At 44.4% G+C, this 18,893-nt stretch overlaps 1 protein-coding gene across 1 annotated transcript in view; it reads left to right on the top strand.

The window, feature by feature from the left end:
* AFF2 (ALF transcription elongation factor 2) overlaps nucleotides 1-18,893 on the top strand; it is a 504,061-nt gene that overhangs the window by 477,636 nt on the left and 7,532 nt on the right. Inside the window, exons 14-19 of the mRNA XM_060086669.1 lie at nucleotides 3,516-3,799; nucleotides 4,370-4,433; nucleotides 7,109-7,245; nucleotides 11,216-11,287; nucleotides 12,341-12,434; nucleotides 15,443-15,495. Coding sequence (XP_059942652.1) covers nucleotides 3,516-3,799; nucleotides 4,370-4,433; nucleotides 7,109-7,245; nucleotides 11,216-11,287; nucleotides 12,341-12,434; nucleotides 15,443-15,495 — 704 coding nt within the window. The remainder of the gene's footprint in view (nucleotides 1-3,515; nucleotides 3,800-4,369; nucleotides 4,434-7,108; nucleotides 7,246-11,215; nucleotides 11,288-12,340; nucleotides 12,435-15,442; nucleotides 15,496-18,893) is intronic.

Raw genomic sequence — 18,893 nt, 5'->3', positions numbered from 1 at the left:
ATGGGAGTGTTTTCTTGATTTCACTTTCAGATTTTTCATCATTAGTGTATAGGAATGCCAGAGATTTCTGTGCATTAATTTTGTATCCTGCTACTTTACCAAATTCATTGATTAGCTCTAGTAGTTTTCTGGTAGAATCTTTAGGATTCTCTATGTATAGTATCATGTCATCTGCAAACAGTGACAGCTTTACTTCTTCTTTTCCGATTTGGATTCCTTTTATTTCCTTTTCTTCTCTGATTGCTGTGGCTAAAACTTCCAAAACTATGTTGAATAAGAGTGGTGAGAGTGGGCAGCCTTGTCTTGTTCCTGATCTTAGTGGAAATGGTTTCAGTTTTTCACCATTGTGGACGATGTTGGCTGTGGGTTTGTCATATATGGCCTTTATTATGCTGCGGAAAGTTCCCTCTATGCCTACTTTCTGCAGAGTTTTTATCATAAATGGGTGTTGAATTTTGTCAAAAGCTTTCTCTGCATCTATTGAGATGATCACATGGTTTGTCTCCTTCAATTTGTTAATATGGTGTATCACATTGATTGATTTGCATATATTGAAGAATCCTTGCATTCCTGGAATAAACCCCACTGGATCATGGTGTATGATCCTTTTAATGTGCTGTTGGATTCTGTTTGCTAGTATTTTGTTGAGGATTTTTGCGTCTATGTTCATAAGAGATATAGGCCTGTAGTTTTCTTTCTTTGTGACATCCTTGTCTGGTTTTGGTATCAAGGTGATAGTGGCCTCATAGAATGAGTTTGGGAGTGTTCCTCCCTCTGCTATATTTTGGAAGAGTTTGAGAAGGATAGGTGTTAGCTCTTCTCTAAATGTTTGATAGAATTCGCCTGTGAAGCCATCTGGTCCTGGGCTTTTGTTTGTTGGAAGATTTTTGTTTGTTTGTTTGTTGGCTGTGTTGGTTCTTCATTGTTGCACATGGGTTTTCTCTAGTTGCAGCGAACGGGGGCTGCTCTTCATTGCGGTGCACAGGCTTCTCATTGCGGTGGCTTCTCTTGTTGCGGAGCATGGCCCCTAGGCACACAGGCTTCTAAAGCTCAGGCTCAGTAGTTGTGGCGCACACGCTTAGTTGCTCCACAGCGTGTGGGATCTTCCCAGACCAGGGCTCAAACCTATGTCCCCTGCATTGGCAGGTGGACTCTCAACCACTGCGCCACCAGGGAAGCCCCTGTTGGAAGATTTTTAATCACAGTTTCAATTTCAGTGCTTGTGATTGGTCTATTCATATTTTCTATTTCTTCCTGAGTCAGTCTTGGCAGGTTGTGCATTTCTAAGAATTTGTCCATTTCTTCCACGTTGTCCAGGAAGGAAATTCTGACATGTGCTACAACTTGGGTGAGCCTTGAGGACATTATGCTAAATGAGATCAGCCAGGCCTAAACAGACGAAGAGTGTATGATTCCACTTACACATGGTGCCTCGAGGAGTCAGATTTGCAAAGACAGAAACTAGAAGGGTGATTTCCAGGGGCTGGGGGTAGTAAGGGGATGGAGAGTTATGGTCTAATGGGCACAGAGTTTCAGCTTTGCAAGATCGAAGAGCCCTGGAGATTGGTTGCACGATGATGTAAATGTGCTTAACACTAGCGCACTGGACATTTAAACATGGTTGAGATGGTAAATTGGATGTCATGTGTATTTTACCTCAATTTAAAAACTAAAAAAATACAGTACATTATCTCAAGGTGAAAAAAGTAACGAAGAGGAGGCTTCTTCAACCCTAAGACTGCAAAGGACCCAAAGCTGGAAAGTGGAGAAAGCCTGATGAGTTCAGTTTGGTGGCAGGTTCGTTGGAGGAAGTCGGGAAGGGTGAAGCCAGGTCAGGAAGGGCCTTACACACCAGCAGAGGAGCTCAGCCTGGGGTTTGCACTCAGCCGCAAGGCAGTGACATGCAGGGAGCTCCGTTCAGGAAGCTCAGGCTGGCAGGCAGCAGATGGAGGGTGATTGGAAAAGCTATCTCAGAGGTCGGCCATTCGGCCAGGAGGCTGTGTGATCGACTCTGGCTGAAGCCACGAGAGCCTGCACTTTGAGGCTTCAGAGGAGGAAGGGACAGGTTGTGAGACACTGCGGGGAGGGAGCAAACAGGACTTTATAATGGAGCGGATGGGGGGGATGGAGAAGGAGAAATAAGGGATGAAGTAGAGCAGTGGTTTTCAAAAAGAGTTTCAGGAGCATGATCATGTTTTGAAATGAAATAATTTCCAGAACTTCAATATCTAAAACTGGTTAAAGCAGAGCAGCTCAGATGGAAGGCAAGGCAGGGAGGACACCGGTTCTGATGCTCCTAGCCCAGGGGTGACCACCATGCCCTTACCAGCCTGGAGAAATCCAGCCTTGGTGACAGGGGAGACCATCCTGCCATTCACAGAAAAAGGGGACTGGTTTGGATGAAAGTTTGGTTTCAGAGCAGTCTGAGGTGCTGATGGGCCATCTTGGTGGAACTTTCCAGAAATGATCACTGCAGGAGCATCAGAGAGAGGGTCAGGTGGAGGTTTCCCTTGGGGAGTTATCTGCTTATTGTCAGATCTGTGCCAGTGCACACAAGACTGGCAAATCCTGTCAAGGTCAAGAGAGAAGGGCTGAGGAATGAACGTTGGGGGATGTCAGCCTTAGAGGGATCCCAGCTCAGAAGAGGAGAAGGAGGAAGAGGCACCACGGCAAGTACCATCAGAGGTAGAACAGTCAGGATCGTCCCGCGGTTGCCAGGGTGGGGCATGGGGGCAGAGTCAGCAGTGTGAACACGGCAGGTGGTCTCGTGACACAGAGTGTCACATCGTTGCAAATCTTCCCACCTACTTCATTCATCTGGATCCCATTCTTTCTATGGCAATGACAGTTCAGGGTGGAACTCAGCAGTCTCTGACTCCTTTGATTTTTGACCTGGTACAGATGAGCTTTCACTCTCCTAAGGCCTGGGAATGAAGAGGTGCTCCTGTGGCATCCCCTAGCAGGAAAGCAGTCAAGCCCTCGCGTGAACGGAAAGGCAGCCTCAGCCTCGGTCCCAGGGTACTGACTGTTGCAGTGCGATGCCTGGTGTGCTGGCATTTTGCTGCCCTGGATCTGGCATTTTGCAGAGTAACTACTTTTCTTACCCTAGAGAAAGTTTCTGGGCTGGTTCCCTTATCAAAAATATACACGTCAGGGTGATGATAATCTCTCTCTCTCTCCCTCTCTCTAGCCTTCCCTCCCTTTCCCATTCTTCCCCTCCCCCCTCACATCCCCGACTGGATTTAGACCTTCACCAATGACTGTCTCACTGGGATGATGGAGCTATGTAGTCACATCACGTGACTAGCTTGGGGTTTGGTGTCATCATAGAACAAAAGCTGGTGATTCCCAGAGTTCATGACATACAGCAGGGTCACCTGTGTATCCCCCAGCTGTGTACATTGTTTTCTTTTCTCTCGTCTCGTTTTCTAGTGTGCTTGACATGCAAAGCATTTATGAAAAGATGCTCTAAAAATCTGGACCTAATGGAAATTCTTTGTCCTCCTTTTTCCCAGGAGGGAGACACTCCAAAAAAGGCACCCTCTGCCACCGCCACTGTCACCAACACTGCTATTGCCACTGTCAGTGCTACTGCCATTGTCACTGCCACTGCCATGGCCACTGCCACGGCCACTGCCACTACCACCACCACTACCACTACCATTTCCACCATCACCTCCACCATCACTACTGGCCTCATGGACAGCAGTCACCTGGAGATGACATCCTGGGCGGCCCTGCCCGTTCTTTCCAGCAGCACTACCAGTGTCCGGAGACCCAAGCTCACTTTTGATGACTCGTATGTTGTCCCCAGATTCTCTGGAGTGGTGAACGGGGGTGGGGGCAGTATGGCTTTTTGAGCACCGTGCATGTGTCACCCGAAATAAGGCCTCAGAGGCAGCAGTGCAGCTCCTATAGCCTTGAAAGTAGATTCCTCCCCTCCTCACACACACCTCTATCCCAATCGAGAAACATCGCTGGCCCATTTTAATTGTGGAGCTCTGTTACTGTTTCCGAAGGCAGGTGCTGAATCCCAGCTTGCTTGGTCCTCCTTGCTTACCCATGTCCTCAGATAGAACTGTGTGCCAGCAAAGAGAATTATAGCTAGGTTCTCTTGGATCTGTTTGGGCAGCTGGAATGGTTGGGGTTGGAGGATGTGGGTATTTATCCTAATGGGCCATTATGCACTTCCGATTTCATTCACTGGACTATTTCAAGCTTGGTTATTAGATGCATGACAAGCATTCATCCTCCCTGTTCAAGGCATTGTATAGGAATGGATTTATAGCCCCCCAAAATTGTGACTATTCGGTCTTTTAATGAAACGATGAAACATTGCTTTCTGAACGTGCTCGTTTTGTTTGTTTAGGGTTCACAACGCTGATTATTACATGCAAGAGGCGAAGAAGCTGAAGCACAAAGCTGATGCACTGGTAGGTTTCCTTTCTCCCATTGCTCTCCTCCCATTCAGGTATTAGGCTTTGAAGGAAAACAAACAAGGCACTTTACAAACGAGTCAAACCTTTTCATTGCTGCTGTGACATAGAGAGATTGGAGCTGGTTAATTCCTTAGCAGTGGGGTTCCCCAAGGTCTTGGTGCCATGTTGCCCTGCCATTCTTGGTTTTCCCATTCTTGGTTTTCCCATTCTTCTTCCCCTTGGTCCAACTTCAGAAGCTCAATGGCTTGTACTGTCTTTCAAGTGATTTTGAAATGACCTTTGAAACTGCCCTGGGGAAGGTGGGAGCTCCCATAGGTTCCAGTAAACCCGAACTGGTGTGGGCAGGGAGAGGGCTGCTGAGAGCCAGTTAAGTGGCCTCAGTCATTGGCTCTGGGAAACTCAGGTCTGTAGAAAAATCTCAGCTCCTCGCTGCATTTGATGACATGTTTCCAGAGTGAGGCCCACAGCCAGCCTAGGTCCCCGCACACAGAAAGGAAGTTCTGTTCTCTGGATTTCCCCCAACACTTGGCCTCACTGCCTCCAAGGGTTGTGAGAGCATGGGGAGTCGTCTGATTGACTGAGCCACCTAACAGGGGGTCTCAATCGTGTGGTACGATCACTTGGGGAGCTTTAAACTAGCCCTGATGCCCAAGCTGCACCCCAGAGAAATGGAATCAGAATTTCCGACACTGGGACCCAGGAATGGGTGTTTAAGCTCCCCCTGGGTGATTCCCAAGTGCAGCCGAGGTTGAGAACCACTGCCCTCAATTCAGGGTCCTCACCTTTGACTAAAGCCCAGCATAATTAGAGGTGTCAGTTCAACTCCGCTGGGTTAAAAAAAAAATCACACCCTCCATCATCACATTGTGTCCAGTCAGGACTTAGCTGCCCTGTGCTGTTTGCCACTGGGTGGGCTATAATGGAGGACCACGACGGTCTCTGTGCTGTGACTTGCACGTGGCCACCATCCACTGCCCTCCAAAGGGCCACGGTACATAAGGAGATAATCGGTATGTCTTTAGTATTAAAATTTCCATGGGGTGTGTGAAAAAAAAATCTAAAAAATCTCCCTCGGTGGGGGGTGGGGGTGGGAAGGAATGATAAGAAAAAAAGAAAAGGTTGAGAAATACTCATTTAGAGGAAGATGTCTTTGCTTGGCTTACTTCTACACCAGAGCTAGGCACTCCTTTGGAGTTCAAGCCCCTAACTGGCCCTGTGGCCCATGTAGTCTTCTCTCTGGACTTCAGTTATTCCTTTTGCAAAAAGAGAGATTTGGGCCAGGTGATCTTTAAGGATCCTTCCAGCTGTGGGCTTGCAAATGAAAAGTCAGTTTCAAAAATCAGGATGTAAAGCTTAATTTCCACAGGGGAGAGCCAATCAGAGTCAGATGACCTAAGGAAATTATCTTGTAAGGCAAGAGAAGAAGGACGCTTTCATAAAATCGCTTTGAATGGGGCAGAAACCGATCTTTTTCCACAACAGCTTACAGAAAGGAAACCACAGAATTCCTGCAGTACATAAAAGCTGGAGAACATTTATTGCAAAGAGAGTCATTTACAGCAAGAGATTCTGCAGGACCTGTAACTCATCATTTTATAGATGTACTTAATCCTTTGCTAGAGACAGCTACTCTGCCGTTTTGAGAATTGAAACCTTCACGGTTGCATAGAAAATATTTTGATAAAAGGTATACAAGAAAATTAAAATAGCTCAATCTGCATTCTATTGGTTCTTTCACATAAAATTCTGTATTAGTGGAATTCTCCTATCCAGCTATCAAAAATTGAAAATGTTAAATACTGTTAGAAAATACTCACTATAAAAGTGTCATATATAATATTCATTACACATAAAAAAGAAATCAGTATGTCTAAGTCAGTTTAATCGTGACCATTATCGGGGCTAAAACCTTTTGCAATAAAATTTTACTAAACTAAAATATTTAGTAGTGCTATATTTGGGGGCTTTTTGACACACTATTTCAGACCATCATTTACAGTGAAAGTGATGTGATTATCGTCAACAGTCACACTGCAACTTCCCCTTTTTCATGGCAATAGCATCCATTTGTTACTCTTCTCCCGGGGGTGGGGATGATGTGCTTATCTAGAGTTCCAAGCAAAGACTAAATGAGTTAGTTGTCCAGGAGGCTTGTAAAAAGCAAGGTTTCATTGCCGGCTCTGTCTAGAGGACATTATGATGACCAGTCTAGTAAATGTAGTCAAGAGAAACTAGTCGAGGCAGTGATTTGGATCCCGGTCCACCAAAAAGATAACAACAACAGGAATACCACAAAGACATGATACCTTGGCTGCAGTTTTCTCTTCTCAACCAGCCCCCATGTCATGGCAATAGAACCTGAAATCAGTTACATCCTTGTCTAGACAAATTCCTAATTGTTCCCCTCCGTAGGTCAACCTTGGCACTGTTGGGCTGGGCAGTTCTCCACTGTGGGAGCTGTCCTGTGCATTGAGGGGTGTTGAACAGCATCTCCAGCCTGTGTCCACTAGATGCCCCCCATCCCTAGTGGTGACAACCAAAAAGGTGTCCAGACATTGCCAAATGTTCCCTGGGGGAGGAGTGCAAAGTTGCCCCGGGTTGAACACCACTGCTTTAGATGAAGGAGAGAAGAGGAACCGTCATGTTGACAAGTCTTCTTCCTGTTTCAGTTTGATAAATTTGGCAAAGCCGTGAATTATGCCGATGCAGCCCTGTCCTTCACCGAATGTGGCAACGCGATGGAGCGCAACCCTCTGGAAGCCAAGTCTCCGTACACCATGTACTCTGAGACAGTGGAGCTTCTCAGGTTCGTGCCTTTCTGCTACCTTCTTCCTTAGCTCTTTCCAGTCATAATTAGAAGCTGCTTGCTATGTTTGAGAACTATCACTTCCACATAATAATGACTCATCCAAGGCATCTTCTTCTTAGCAGTCATTATAATTCGTTCTTGCCATTTTATTCATGTCATGGAAAATTTATAACTGATGGACACTTCTTGTATCAATTATTCCCTTCAGAGGTTATAACGTGAGTGTTACAATCTGCAATATTCATAAAATTAAAATGGAAAGGTAGTGGATGTGAGTAAAGTATCATCATTTCACTGCTTGGCGTGGACACTTGTCTTTTCAAAGCGCAGTTCTATAATTCACAAAAAGCGGTGCTATTGGGATTTCTGTTATAAACCATGTTTTCTAAAAATTTCTGCCTCAGTTATTAAAAATGGAGGGGCACTGTTCCAACACAAAGCCAGCTTTGGAGGCCGCAGCTGTGGAGTAGACGTTCCATGCATCTGGAATTTGAGGGACAGTCAAGGTGGTAGCAGGGGGAGGGGAGAGATGAGGTTGATAATAGAGAAGAGTGTATTAACGGCACAGATTATTGGTTTCATTTGCATTTTGAATGAAATTTTCTGGCCTGTTGCTCTTGGTGCAGTGGAGTTTGTGGCTAATCAAAAATTTTTTGTAAGAAGGGGAAAGAGAAGAAATGATATTCATTCTAGTGCTTTCCAGTAATCTGCAGGTATTTGTACAAGAATTTCCTCTACCTCTGAATAGTGGATAAGCACTCTCATTTGCAGGATGGACTACATCATGGCTTTTGATTGAGTGAGCAGTTCTTCACCTGATAGGTCCTTGTATCCCAGCCACCTCTGGCTTGATTAATCGATAATGCCAGGCCTGCTTTTTATTGTGTTCTTGCATCTGCAATAAAGTGTTACAAATCTGAGGACTCTTGTACCTAAACCTTCAGACAGACATAGGACAGATTTAGCATGCATATTTTCCCAAGAAAGCATTTGAAAAGATCAGAAGAATGGGAGCCATTATAAAGAAGAAGAAGAAGAAAAAAAAAACTATGGTTATATAGAATCAGAAGATTTAGTTAAAGCCACCAAAGTAGGGAGATTATGAGGAAAGTTCCAGCCTTACCTTGACAGGCCAGGCAGCCATCTTTGGCTTTTCGCTGCTCTGAGAAGTATATAAAGTATTTCTCAGACTTACTTTATGCTCTGTGAAAGCCACCACTGCCATTTGTAGCTTTCAAGGGGAAATTGATTTCTCAGTGTCTATACGAGGCTGCCTGCAGTTTTCAAAGATGCACAAGATGAAAATCCTGGCAGAAACGATAAGGATTCAAAATGGAGGGGAAACTTTAATGAACAAACCTGCAGAAAAGCCATGCCTTCTATTCATCCCCAAATGCAAATTAAAACAAGGCACTTTTTAAATTGACAAGAAAATGTAAAAATGTTAATACCTAGTGTTAGCACATACGCAAAATAATGGTGAACTGGGCCTCCATGCTGTTGATGGGAATGGAAATTGATCCTTGTAAATTGAGGGCAATTTGGTATTGTGTAGGAAAACCTATACAAGTGAGCATTCATATCTTTTGAGCCAGTAATTCAACTTCCAGAAATTTGAATTTTCTGTACTGAAGAAAAGACTTGTAAGAGGAGAACGAGTTATCTGTACAGTGTTCAGTTTGGCCTATATTATAGCACCCAATTAGAAGCAAACCAAATCATCAACAGTAGAAGGGTAATTGATTACATCGCAGTACACTCAACAGAATGATTTGCAGCCATTGAAATGCAACAATGATGGAGACTATGTAGCTGCACGAAAATGTTTATAATATGATGTTAAAGTAAAAGCAAGCCACAGAATTATAGACACATTTCATTTCTGACCACGAAAAGCATGTTTCTGCATGTGGACCAATCTGGAAGGGAAATAAGGTCATATCTGTAATTGGGGGTGAAATTATGGGTGTTTTCACTCTCTCTATATATATTTTTTTCTTTTAGGAAAACACATGCTCTCTAAATAGAAAAGCAAAACATCAAATTTCACTTTTGGTAAAAATGCCATGTGAATCGCTGAGTGATATTTATTTCCATTAGAAAACACTTCTTTTTCCTTTATTATTTACAATATTTTTCTTTTTGTCTAAGCACAGTTGCTTTTTTACATGATGTGATAGTTTACTCCCCATAGGAGTATATTTTCAGTGGAACCTGGTGAAAGTCAATGGAGAATTTATAGCCATTCACTTTTAAGTCACTATTTTGAACCTTTATTTTGAGGTAATTGGATATTCACATGCAGTTATAAGAAATGACACAGAAAGTTCCTGTGTACCTCTCCCCCACCCCCCGTTTCCCCCCATCTAACGTAGGTCTAGTCCAAGATCACAGCCAGGACAAGGACATTGCTACAGTCCACCTGCCTTACTCAAATGTCATCAGGTCTTTTTTCTCCCAGATTTTACCAGTTCTACACGCACTACTTTGTATGTCCTCTATATATGTAGAACTTTACATTTTCTAGTATATGTGTGTGTATAATTTTTTTTTGGAGAGAAATTTCAGTTGGGAATAAAATGGGCTAAAGCAACTAAGTCTTCTGGCCCATGTAAGCCATTGGAACTCCACTATCAAGGCACTTCAACTGTGGCTGCAATTAGAGGGTAACTGTAATAGGAACATGGTTTTTAGTAGCGTAATTTTATGTTGAAGAGATTTTTATTACCCTCTCCCTGACGGTATGCTGGCTGCAGAGGGAGGACCTCATTTTTTTCATTCAAGTAATTATGGTTGCTCTGAGCCTTGGGAATCTGCAATAGACATATACTTGGGAAGACAAGTGGGGCATCACAATGACTTGACATTTCAGTGATCCATCTGTCAAAGACAGATTTATGACATCATAAGAAGCCTTTTTGCTTAATATTGCAACAACAGGAGGGACCCACATCAACTGCGTGGGTCCTTTTGCTGGAAAATGTTCACTGGACACAACTGGGGCAGTAACTGGGGAGAGCAGAGCGATGGGGGCACCGGTGTTCTGGGGAGCCTGCTGAAGGTGCGGGCTCGCCCTTGCCTTCTCGTAATCGAGAGCTAGTCGGGGCTGCCTGCACATCTTCAACTTCCCTCTGCAACAGTGAACTCTGTTACTTATCCCACCACGAGTGCCTGTGAAATTGCATTAAAGCTCAGACAATGATTTTATGCAATGAATTGATTTTCAGACAATGATTTTATGCAATGAATTGATTTTCAAGAGTCTAAGTGCCCAGAATGGAATCTGCTCAGCTCGAAGAAGAATAATGGGAACTACTCAACCTTTGATCTCCCCGGTGTGGAACAGTAACGAGTAAAGAGAATAGAAAGACAAAATATACAAGCACCATAAATTAGGGGCGCTCAGACCTTTACCTGCTATGAAATGTACCTTCCTTAAAAAACAACAAAAAAAACACTTCCTAGAGGAATATGTTTCATACCTGAGCCATTAGAAACACACAGCTATTGTAACTGTGTGATGGAGGCCTCCGTACACTCAGGTCAGACACAGCTGTGTTATTATTTACCTCATCTGTCAAAAACTCAACTGAAACTGACTTTTGTGTCCACGTCTCATTGAAAGCCAATAATATTGTTTAAGTAGAATGTTCTTAGAAACAGTATTTTGCCAGCATTTATACACACGCCAGACCCACAGTAGTTCCACAGCACTGTTCTGGAACGTGGGCTCCAGATATAGCTGGCTTCTCCAGAGCTAGCTTCCACTGTCACAGCAGTGCCATTGTGACACTCCTGTGGTCATCATCTTGTATATGTTTTCAGGAAAGCACACTTTTGCCCACATGCCCTTCTCAGTCCTAACGCCCAGAGCAAATGTGGGGCTAGCGCATTTAGGTGACGAGAACACCAATGACTTTGGGACTTTCTGAAGGGTCAGACTTGAGCTTGTCCTTTCTCTTCAAAGGTATGCAATGAGGCTGAAGAACTTTGCAAGCCCCCTGGCTTCGGATGGGGACAAAAAGCTGGCCGTACTATGGTAAGCCTCCTGGAGAACCACCAGGAAACAGCTGAAATGTTGCAGAAGGATTTGAAAAGTCAACTTAAGCTGCTTACCCCCAGATCATTTTTCTTGTTTCCCATTAAACTCTGGAAGGCTAACTGGTGGATTTCTTCAGTCGCTGACTAAACATTTACTCTCCGAATTTATACCCTTAGCAAGATGGGATTTTAATGCTTACCCCTTCTTTTTTTATTTTTTATTTTTTTATTATTTTTTTTGATTTATTTTTTTTTTTTGCCGTACATGGGCCTCTCATTGTTGTGGCCTCTCCCGTTGCGGAGCACAGGCTCCAGACGCGCAGGCCCAGCGGCCATAGCTCACGGGCCCAGCCGCCCCATGGCATGCAGGATCCTCCTGGACTGGGGCACGAACCCGTATCCCCTGCATCGGCAGGTGGACTCTCAACCACTGTGCCACCAGGGAAGCCCCCCCTTCTGTTTTTTTAAAAACGACACAAATTTATTATCTTACAGTTCTGAAGGTCAGAAGTCTGAAATGTGTTTCACGAGCTTATAATCAGAGTGTCAGTGAGGCTGCATTCCTTCCAGAGGCTCTAGGGGAGAATCAACTTCCTGGGCTTTTCCAGCTTTTAGAAGCCACCTGCACTCCTTGGCTCATGGCCCCTTCGTCCATCCTCAAAGTCATCAGAGTAGCTTCTTAAAATAGCTCCCCGACTTTGACATTCGGCCTCCTTCTTCCATCTATTGTGAACTCTTTTTTTCTTTTTTTAAAATTTTATTGAAGTGTAATTGATTTACGATGTTGTGTTAATTTCCGCTGTGCAGCACAGTGACTCAGTTATACATCTATGTATATTCTTTTTCATATTGGTTTCCATTATGCTTTATCACTGGATGTTGAGTATAGTTCCCTGTGCTATGCTTACTCCTTCTTTTTAATTTTTTTTTCTTTTTTCACTTATATTCCTCAGTAACCGTAGGAGAGTAACTGCAAAATAGGAATCATTTTTTAGTTTTATAGGTTTGATTAAGCATTGGCATTAACATGGTCCTTTCCTCATCACCACAGCTACCGATGCTTATCACTTCTCTACCTGAGGATGTTCAAACTGAAGAAGGACCACGCCATGAAGTACTCCAGATCACTGATGGAATATTTTAAGGTAATCCTTATTTGGTATAATTTATAGGCCCCGGGTGATTAAATCACTAATGAGACATGGCAGGCATGTTATTAAATGTCAAGGTTGCTTCTGCCAAAGGCTTAACCTTCCTCGTCCTGGCTCCTCCCACCTCTCCTTTGGGGCTCAGCAGAGAGCTTAGGTTTGATTTGATTCCAGAGAGAGAAGGTACAATAGTTCAATCCCCTGATGATTCTCTGGACTGAACAAATGGCCCTGGGCAGCTTCCCAGCTGCAGTCGGGGGGGCTATGCCTTCTGCCCACCCTGCACAGCGGACCCGCCAGAGGAGGCGGCTGGAGCTGTGGCCATGGCTATGGCCGGTCTCGTGTTACATGAGATGCCAGCCTAGAAATTTCTCGGCAGTGAGAGAAGTCACTGTAGCCACCCTGGGCTCTGCGGGGATAGCCACACCCCCTTTGACCATGGGGAGTCTTGGAGGACAGTGGTTGAACTTGAAGACAGCTGATTGCTTTGGCTGCCAAAATAAACAAACAATAAATAAACAAATGCATCGTCTAGGGAGCTGAAGTTTTTTTTTTTTTTTCTCTTTTTTTTTCTTTTTTTTTTGCGGTACACGGGCCTCTCACTGTTGTGGCCTCTCCCGTTGTGGAGCACAAGCTCTGGACGCGCAGGCTCAGCAGCCATGGCTCACAGGCCCAGCCGCTCCGCGGCATGTGGGATCCTCCCGGACCGGGGCACGAACCCGCATCCCCTGCATGGGCAGGTGGACTCTCAACCACTGCGCCACCAGGGAAGCCCTGAAGTTTTTAATCTGCAAGCAAAACATGATATTTCAACCATGAGATGCAATGCCGAAATGCGGGAATGAGCCCGAATGAAAACTCCAAGCCTGGAGCTAGGCCTGGCCACTGTGCCGGGTATCACTGGCTTGAGGGTCCTTGGAGCTTCTGTGGCTTCTACCCCCATAACACTGGTCATGTTTTAGAGTTGAGGGGCTCAAGGCTCCTGTTGGGTAGGTCTTGAAAGGAAAAGGACAATTTTATTGATTTATTTAACAGTAGTATTTTTTTGCCAAGTTCATCAGACCACTTGGCTCAGTTGCACCAAGGCAATTGTTTGAAATGAATCAAATCCTGACCTTACCTCAAACATCAGAACCCGGTGAGAGAGGGTGCACAGCTGTGTGAGGACACCGACTCGGGAAAAGGAGCACGTTCCCCAGCTCTCATGTGGTGTGGCCATAATAAAGCCAGTGCTTGTGGAGGTGAACATGGTCAAATGCAGCAGCTGCCCACGACCGTATGTCTACAGTGTCAGCCTGGGCTCTGGAAAGGCGTCTTGATGCTGTAGTTCTGGGGCAGGTCCTAAGAATGGGCATTTCTAACAAGTTCCCAGGCAATGCTGATGCGGATGCTGATCCTGTGGTCGCGCTTTGAGCCCCAGCCCCAGCATCTGTCCTCTGCGGCCTGTCCTGTGTAGCTTTCAAGGCATTGCAAGACACCAAACAGACGTTAAGTAACTCACTCCTCTGGCAGTGCGTTGAGCTTCTTTGAGGTTCAAAACTGGAGGCTCCCACCTGGTGAGGCCATTATAACGAGTGCATCACTGTCCACATGGGGTGGTGCTGAGTATCAGGTTTTCCTGTGCTCCACAAGTGTACCACCACTAAAACAGAGGAGACCCATTCTTTTTTTTAAATGTATTTGATTGAAGTATAGCTGATTTACAATGTTGTGTTAACTTCTGCTGTACAGCAAAGGGATTCAGTTATATACATATATACATTCTTTTTCATATTCTTTTCCATTGTGGTTTATCCCAGCATATCAAATAGAGTTCCCTGTGCTCTACAGTAGGACCTTGTTGTTTATCCATCCTATACATACTAGTTTGCATCTGCTGACCCCAAACTCCCAACACACCCCTCCCCCTTGGCAACCACAAGTCTGCTCTCTATGTCTGTGAGTCCGTTTCTGTTTCATAGATAAGTTCATTTGTGTCATATTTTAGATTCCATATATAAGTGATATCATTTGGTATTTGTCTTTCTCTTTCTGACTTACTTCACTTAGTATGATCATCTCTAGGTCCATCCATGTTGCTGCAAATGGCATTATTTCATTCTTTTTTATGGCTGAATAATATTCCATTGTATATATAGAGCACATCTTCTTTATCTACTCATCTGTTTATGGACATAGGTTGCTTCCATATCTTCGATATTGTAAATAGTGTTGTGATGAACATTGGGATGCATGTATCTTTTCAAAGTATGGTTTTCTCCAAATATACGCCCAGGAGTTGGATTGCTGGATCATATGGTAGTTCTATTTTTAGTTTTTTGAGGAACCTCCATACTGTCTTCCATAGTGGCTGCACCAATTTACATTCCCACCAACAGTGTAGGGGGGTTCCCTTTTTGAGGAGGCCCATTCTTTAAACCAGCCCATCAGAGGGAAAAGATTGTTTAGTGCTCCACTGCACTGCAGCCCTGGGCCAGTTGCACTGCTAAACAAGGAAAACCACCACCACACACACACAGACACACACACACACACACACACACACACACAAATGCTGCTTGGTCCTGGAGAGTTCCTGGGATTTCAGAAATGACATCCTACCTTGCATCCCAGGGAAAAAGTTTGTAACTGGAGCTAAAGGTGAAAAGCTTGTCTGTACTCTGAAGAGCTTGTTTTGCAGAATAAATTTCAGATGAGGATAATTAAACCACTTCTTGGAGAACTGAGTCTGATTTCACTGGGCCTTTTAGTATATAAGATCTTTCATCAAGTGACTTTCATGGTCCTGATTGGAGCCCACTAATTATCCCAACCAGCTATTTTCATCGAGTGCGCATCGTGGTGTGCTGACGTACACATACATTCCAGCTCTGGTAAGGAAACAGGAGGCATCCCGAAATGCTGCAATCAATATTAATGTACTCGAAATCACACTTCCATCTGTTTCTGAATTAATAAAACACAAGATAGATGTCCTCATTTCCCTCTCTCTTTCTCTCTTTTAGCAAAATGCTTCAAAAGTCGCTCAGATACCATCTCCATGGGTAGGCAATGGAAAGTAAGTATCTTCAGAAAATTATTTTTTCATGAAAATCAGCGATTGAATAGACCCCAAATATTGGGTATTGACAACCCCAGGTGGAAAGGTCAGTTCTGAATCTACAGTAATTTTGGTGCACACAGAATTCTAGTCAGGTTTCAGCTAATAGCAGGACAGAAAAGTTTAACATGATGTGATTCCAAATTTCTTTCACTATTTGATCTTTAAGCCAAATGACGGCCATAAAAATATCAGTTAATGAGATGGCAAGCACCATGCCATCTCGGGGAGGGTAAAGTTACCTCCACTGCAGTGATTTTTCAATGATTCACTCAGTAATGAAAGACCAATGAAATATTCATTGATATATGGTAAGTGCTTTAATAAAACCAGAGGCATAATAGCGCTGAAAATGTGAAGGCACTTCGTCAGCCAATTATCTGAGCCTTCATGATGATTTTTATATTAATACTAAAATACCCTGACCTAAAATGTAAAAGCAGCTACTCTACTGCTGGTCTGAGGCTCAGTGAACTCACCCACTCTGCGGCCGTCCTTAGAGCCCTATCTGCTCGGGGCAACTCAGCCCTCCAGCAGTAGGGCAGGAGCTGGGAAACCAGCTGACGTGGGCCAGAAGCTGCCCTTAGCTCCCAGGGTAAACTAAGAGAGCCCCTTCCTCTCTCTACAATGAAAGGGCCGGACCCAGTGACATCGGAGGCTCATCTGAAGACAGGTTCCTTTTCAGGGGGCGACTTGGAATCCTAGTTCTGTCTCAGCCCTGAACTGACTACATGCCCACACTTAACTGCTTGAGCATCCGTTTCTCCTGTGATTCCAATACCTCCCTCACCACCCCAAGCCCACTTCCCAACAGTGGATGTATACCTTAACAAAGAGCTGGGGGGTTTTCCCCATTTTTCATCATTTCAAAATTCTTACGTCTCTGATCAAAACACTTTCTTGAACAGTGAAATAGTCTCCTTTGCCACTTTATAGTTTAAAGCACACTCCCGAAGCAGTGGGACTGTGAACTCTAAGATCATAAAAACATTCAGAGTGAGGGAACAGATCCATTAAAAACTACATGTTAACTCAATTACTGTATTGAAAGGAAGTACCGTTCAAACTGTTGAATTAGGTCTCACTCTTATACTGACGGACAAAAGTGAAAGAACGCTTCTCTCTGGAAGCTCAGAAAATAAAAATAACTGTTGAAAGGCCCAGAGAAAGCTATTTTCACTGAGCACGGAGTAAAGCAAGGGCAAATTCAGGTAAGCAGCCATTAAAGGATCATTGGGAAAAAATTTTTTTAAATTCTGCAACGAAAGAACTCAAACACATTCTAAGCTTGTGAAGTCACATTAAAAGCCTCCCGAAATGATTTTTAAAGCAGCTTCTGTCTGAAGAAAGCACACTCCCTTTGGTAGTCCAGAGAGCTTTTGAATGAGGCAACTCAAAACCGCCACCCAGGGGTTACAGCCCATTCATTCAGCAAATACTTTGGGTACATTTCCCTACAAGAGACCTGGGATGCAGCGGACTTCCAAGGGCTCCCTGCACTCGAGAAGCACGCAGTCCAGTGGAGGGGGGTGACAGGTATGAACAAAGTTCTGCAGACACCCAAGAAAAAGAGAGTGCGGGCCTCCGTGGGTGGTCAGGGAGGGCTTCTTTGTCTGCCAGCAACACTATAGCCTGCTTCCCCCAGCGAATGATGACAGCCGGCCCCGCACCAGACCTCTCACGATGCCTTCCAGAAGCAACCTTCTCTGACCCTGACCGTGAAGAAGCAGTTGGAAGAAGGAGAAGAAAAATCCGCTTGATATAGAGCAGGGGTCGGCAAACCTTTTCTACAAAGGGCCAGATAGTACATATTTGGGGCTTTGCCAGCCCAGAGGCAAAACCGAGGGTGTCATGTAAAGAGAATATAAGAGAAAACAAGTTTCCACAAACATCTTACTGATGAAATTCAGAATATAATAGCAGTTAAGCACAAGTTTTATAATACAAGTCTGTTCAGGAGAGGAATGGAATTTTGAAAAAAATAACATTTTGCGTCACTGGGGTTCAAAGGTAGCATTCTCGCTCATCCAATTGATTGCAAATGTCCATCTTTTCACACCATTCATAGCTCACAGGCCATAAACAGGTGGTGCACCAGCTTTTTTGACCTCCACAGAGAGTCATGGAAACCATGTTATGGAGAGTCTAAAAGGGCAGGGCAGCAGTCTCAGATGTCACCCAGAGAGAATAAAAAGAAAGAAGGCTGGGAAGGCTATGGAAGGAGGAAAGAACGAGGCCATCTGAGGCCTTTAGAAGAACTCTTTCAGTAGACAGGTGGCTGTGGGTACCATATTGAAAGAGTTGGAAGAGAAGAGATATCTCCACATGTTTGGGACATTGGCCAATAAAAAGATGTGAGGAGTTTGGTGGTCACTGCAGGGAACATTCCCATCAAGCAAAACTTCTCCCCAAGATTAGGGAGGGCTGTGCCTGCGTGAACACGGCACGAGCTTGGGGAGAGTGGTAGAAACAAGCCAATGTGGACTCAAGGGTGAGGGTCAAGATGGACACCCAAGTCAGGTGAATCCTTTAGTAGAGGGACTGTAGGACTTTGAGGTAACTTGATGGAATGGAAGGAGAGTGGACTTTGGAGGAAAACAGACCTGCTTTCAAATCCTGGCCCTTCGGCCGATTTGCTATATGACCCTCAAAAAGGAGCTGAATTTCTCTGAGCCCTTTTGCCATCTGTGAAACAGTGGTGGCAGAAACTCACCCACAGAGTTGTCACAAGGCTTAGAGATAATATTGGGGAAGCCCAGAGCACTGTGCTTGGTGCACAGCAACTTTAACAAATAGTGGCTACTGCCACTGCCATGTTTTGTTGTCATTGTTACCTTTTTGAGTTGGAAAACGTAAGTGATCTCGCCCCCAGAACTCCTACAGCTCTTGGTCTACACTTCACTTTTGGCACTTAGCCTAGATTGCCAGAATTCAATGGATTTTCCTCCCCATTAGACTATTTGCCCGTTTCAATAAGGGGCTGTTCATTCTTTTATTCACCAGATATTTATTGCATGCCTACTGTGTATGAGACACTCTGCCAGGCACTTTACAAACGTATACCCCCTCCATGTGCTGCTGTACGTTGTTCTTCTTCCCTCCCCAGAGCACCTCATATGTAGTGGATACTACATAATAACAGAGGGATGGCTGGAAGGTAATCCATTCATTTATCTAACTGGTATTAAGTACATAGTATGTGCACCAGGCACTGTTGTAGATGCTGGGAATGACGCTGGATGAAATAGACAAGGATTCCTGCCCTCCTCAAGGTCACATTCTTTTGGAAGAGAAAGACAGTACAAAAAGAGTGCATATGCTAGATAATAAACATCATAGAGGAAGGCGAAACAAGG

This window comes from Mesoplodon densirostris, chromosome X (genome assembly GCF_025265405.1).
Source record: "Mesoplodon densirostris isolate mMesDen1 chromosome X, mMesDen1 primary haplotype, whole genome shotgun sequence".
Lineage (NCBI taxonomy): Eukaryota > Metazoa > Chordata > Mammalia > Artiodactyla > Ziphiidae > Mesoplodon > Mesoplodon densirostris.
This window is presented reverse-complemented; position numbering and strand designations above follow the sequence as displayed.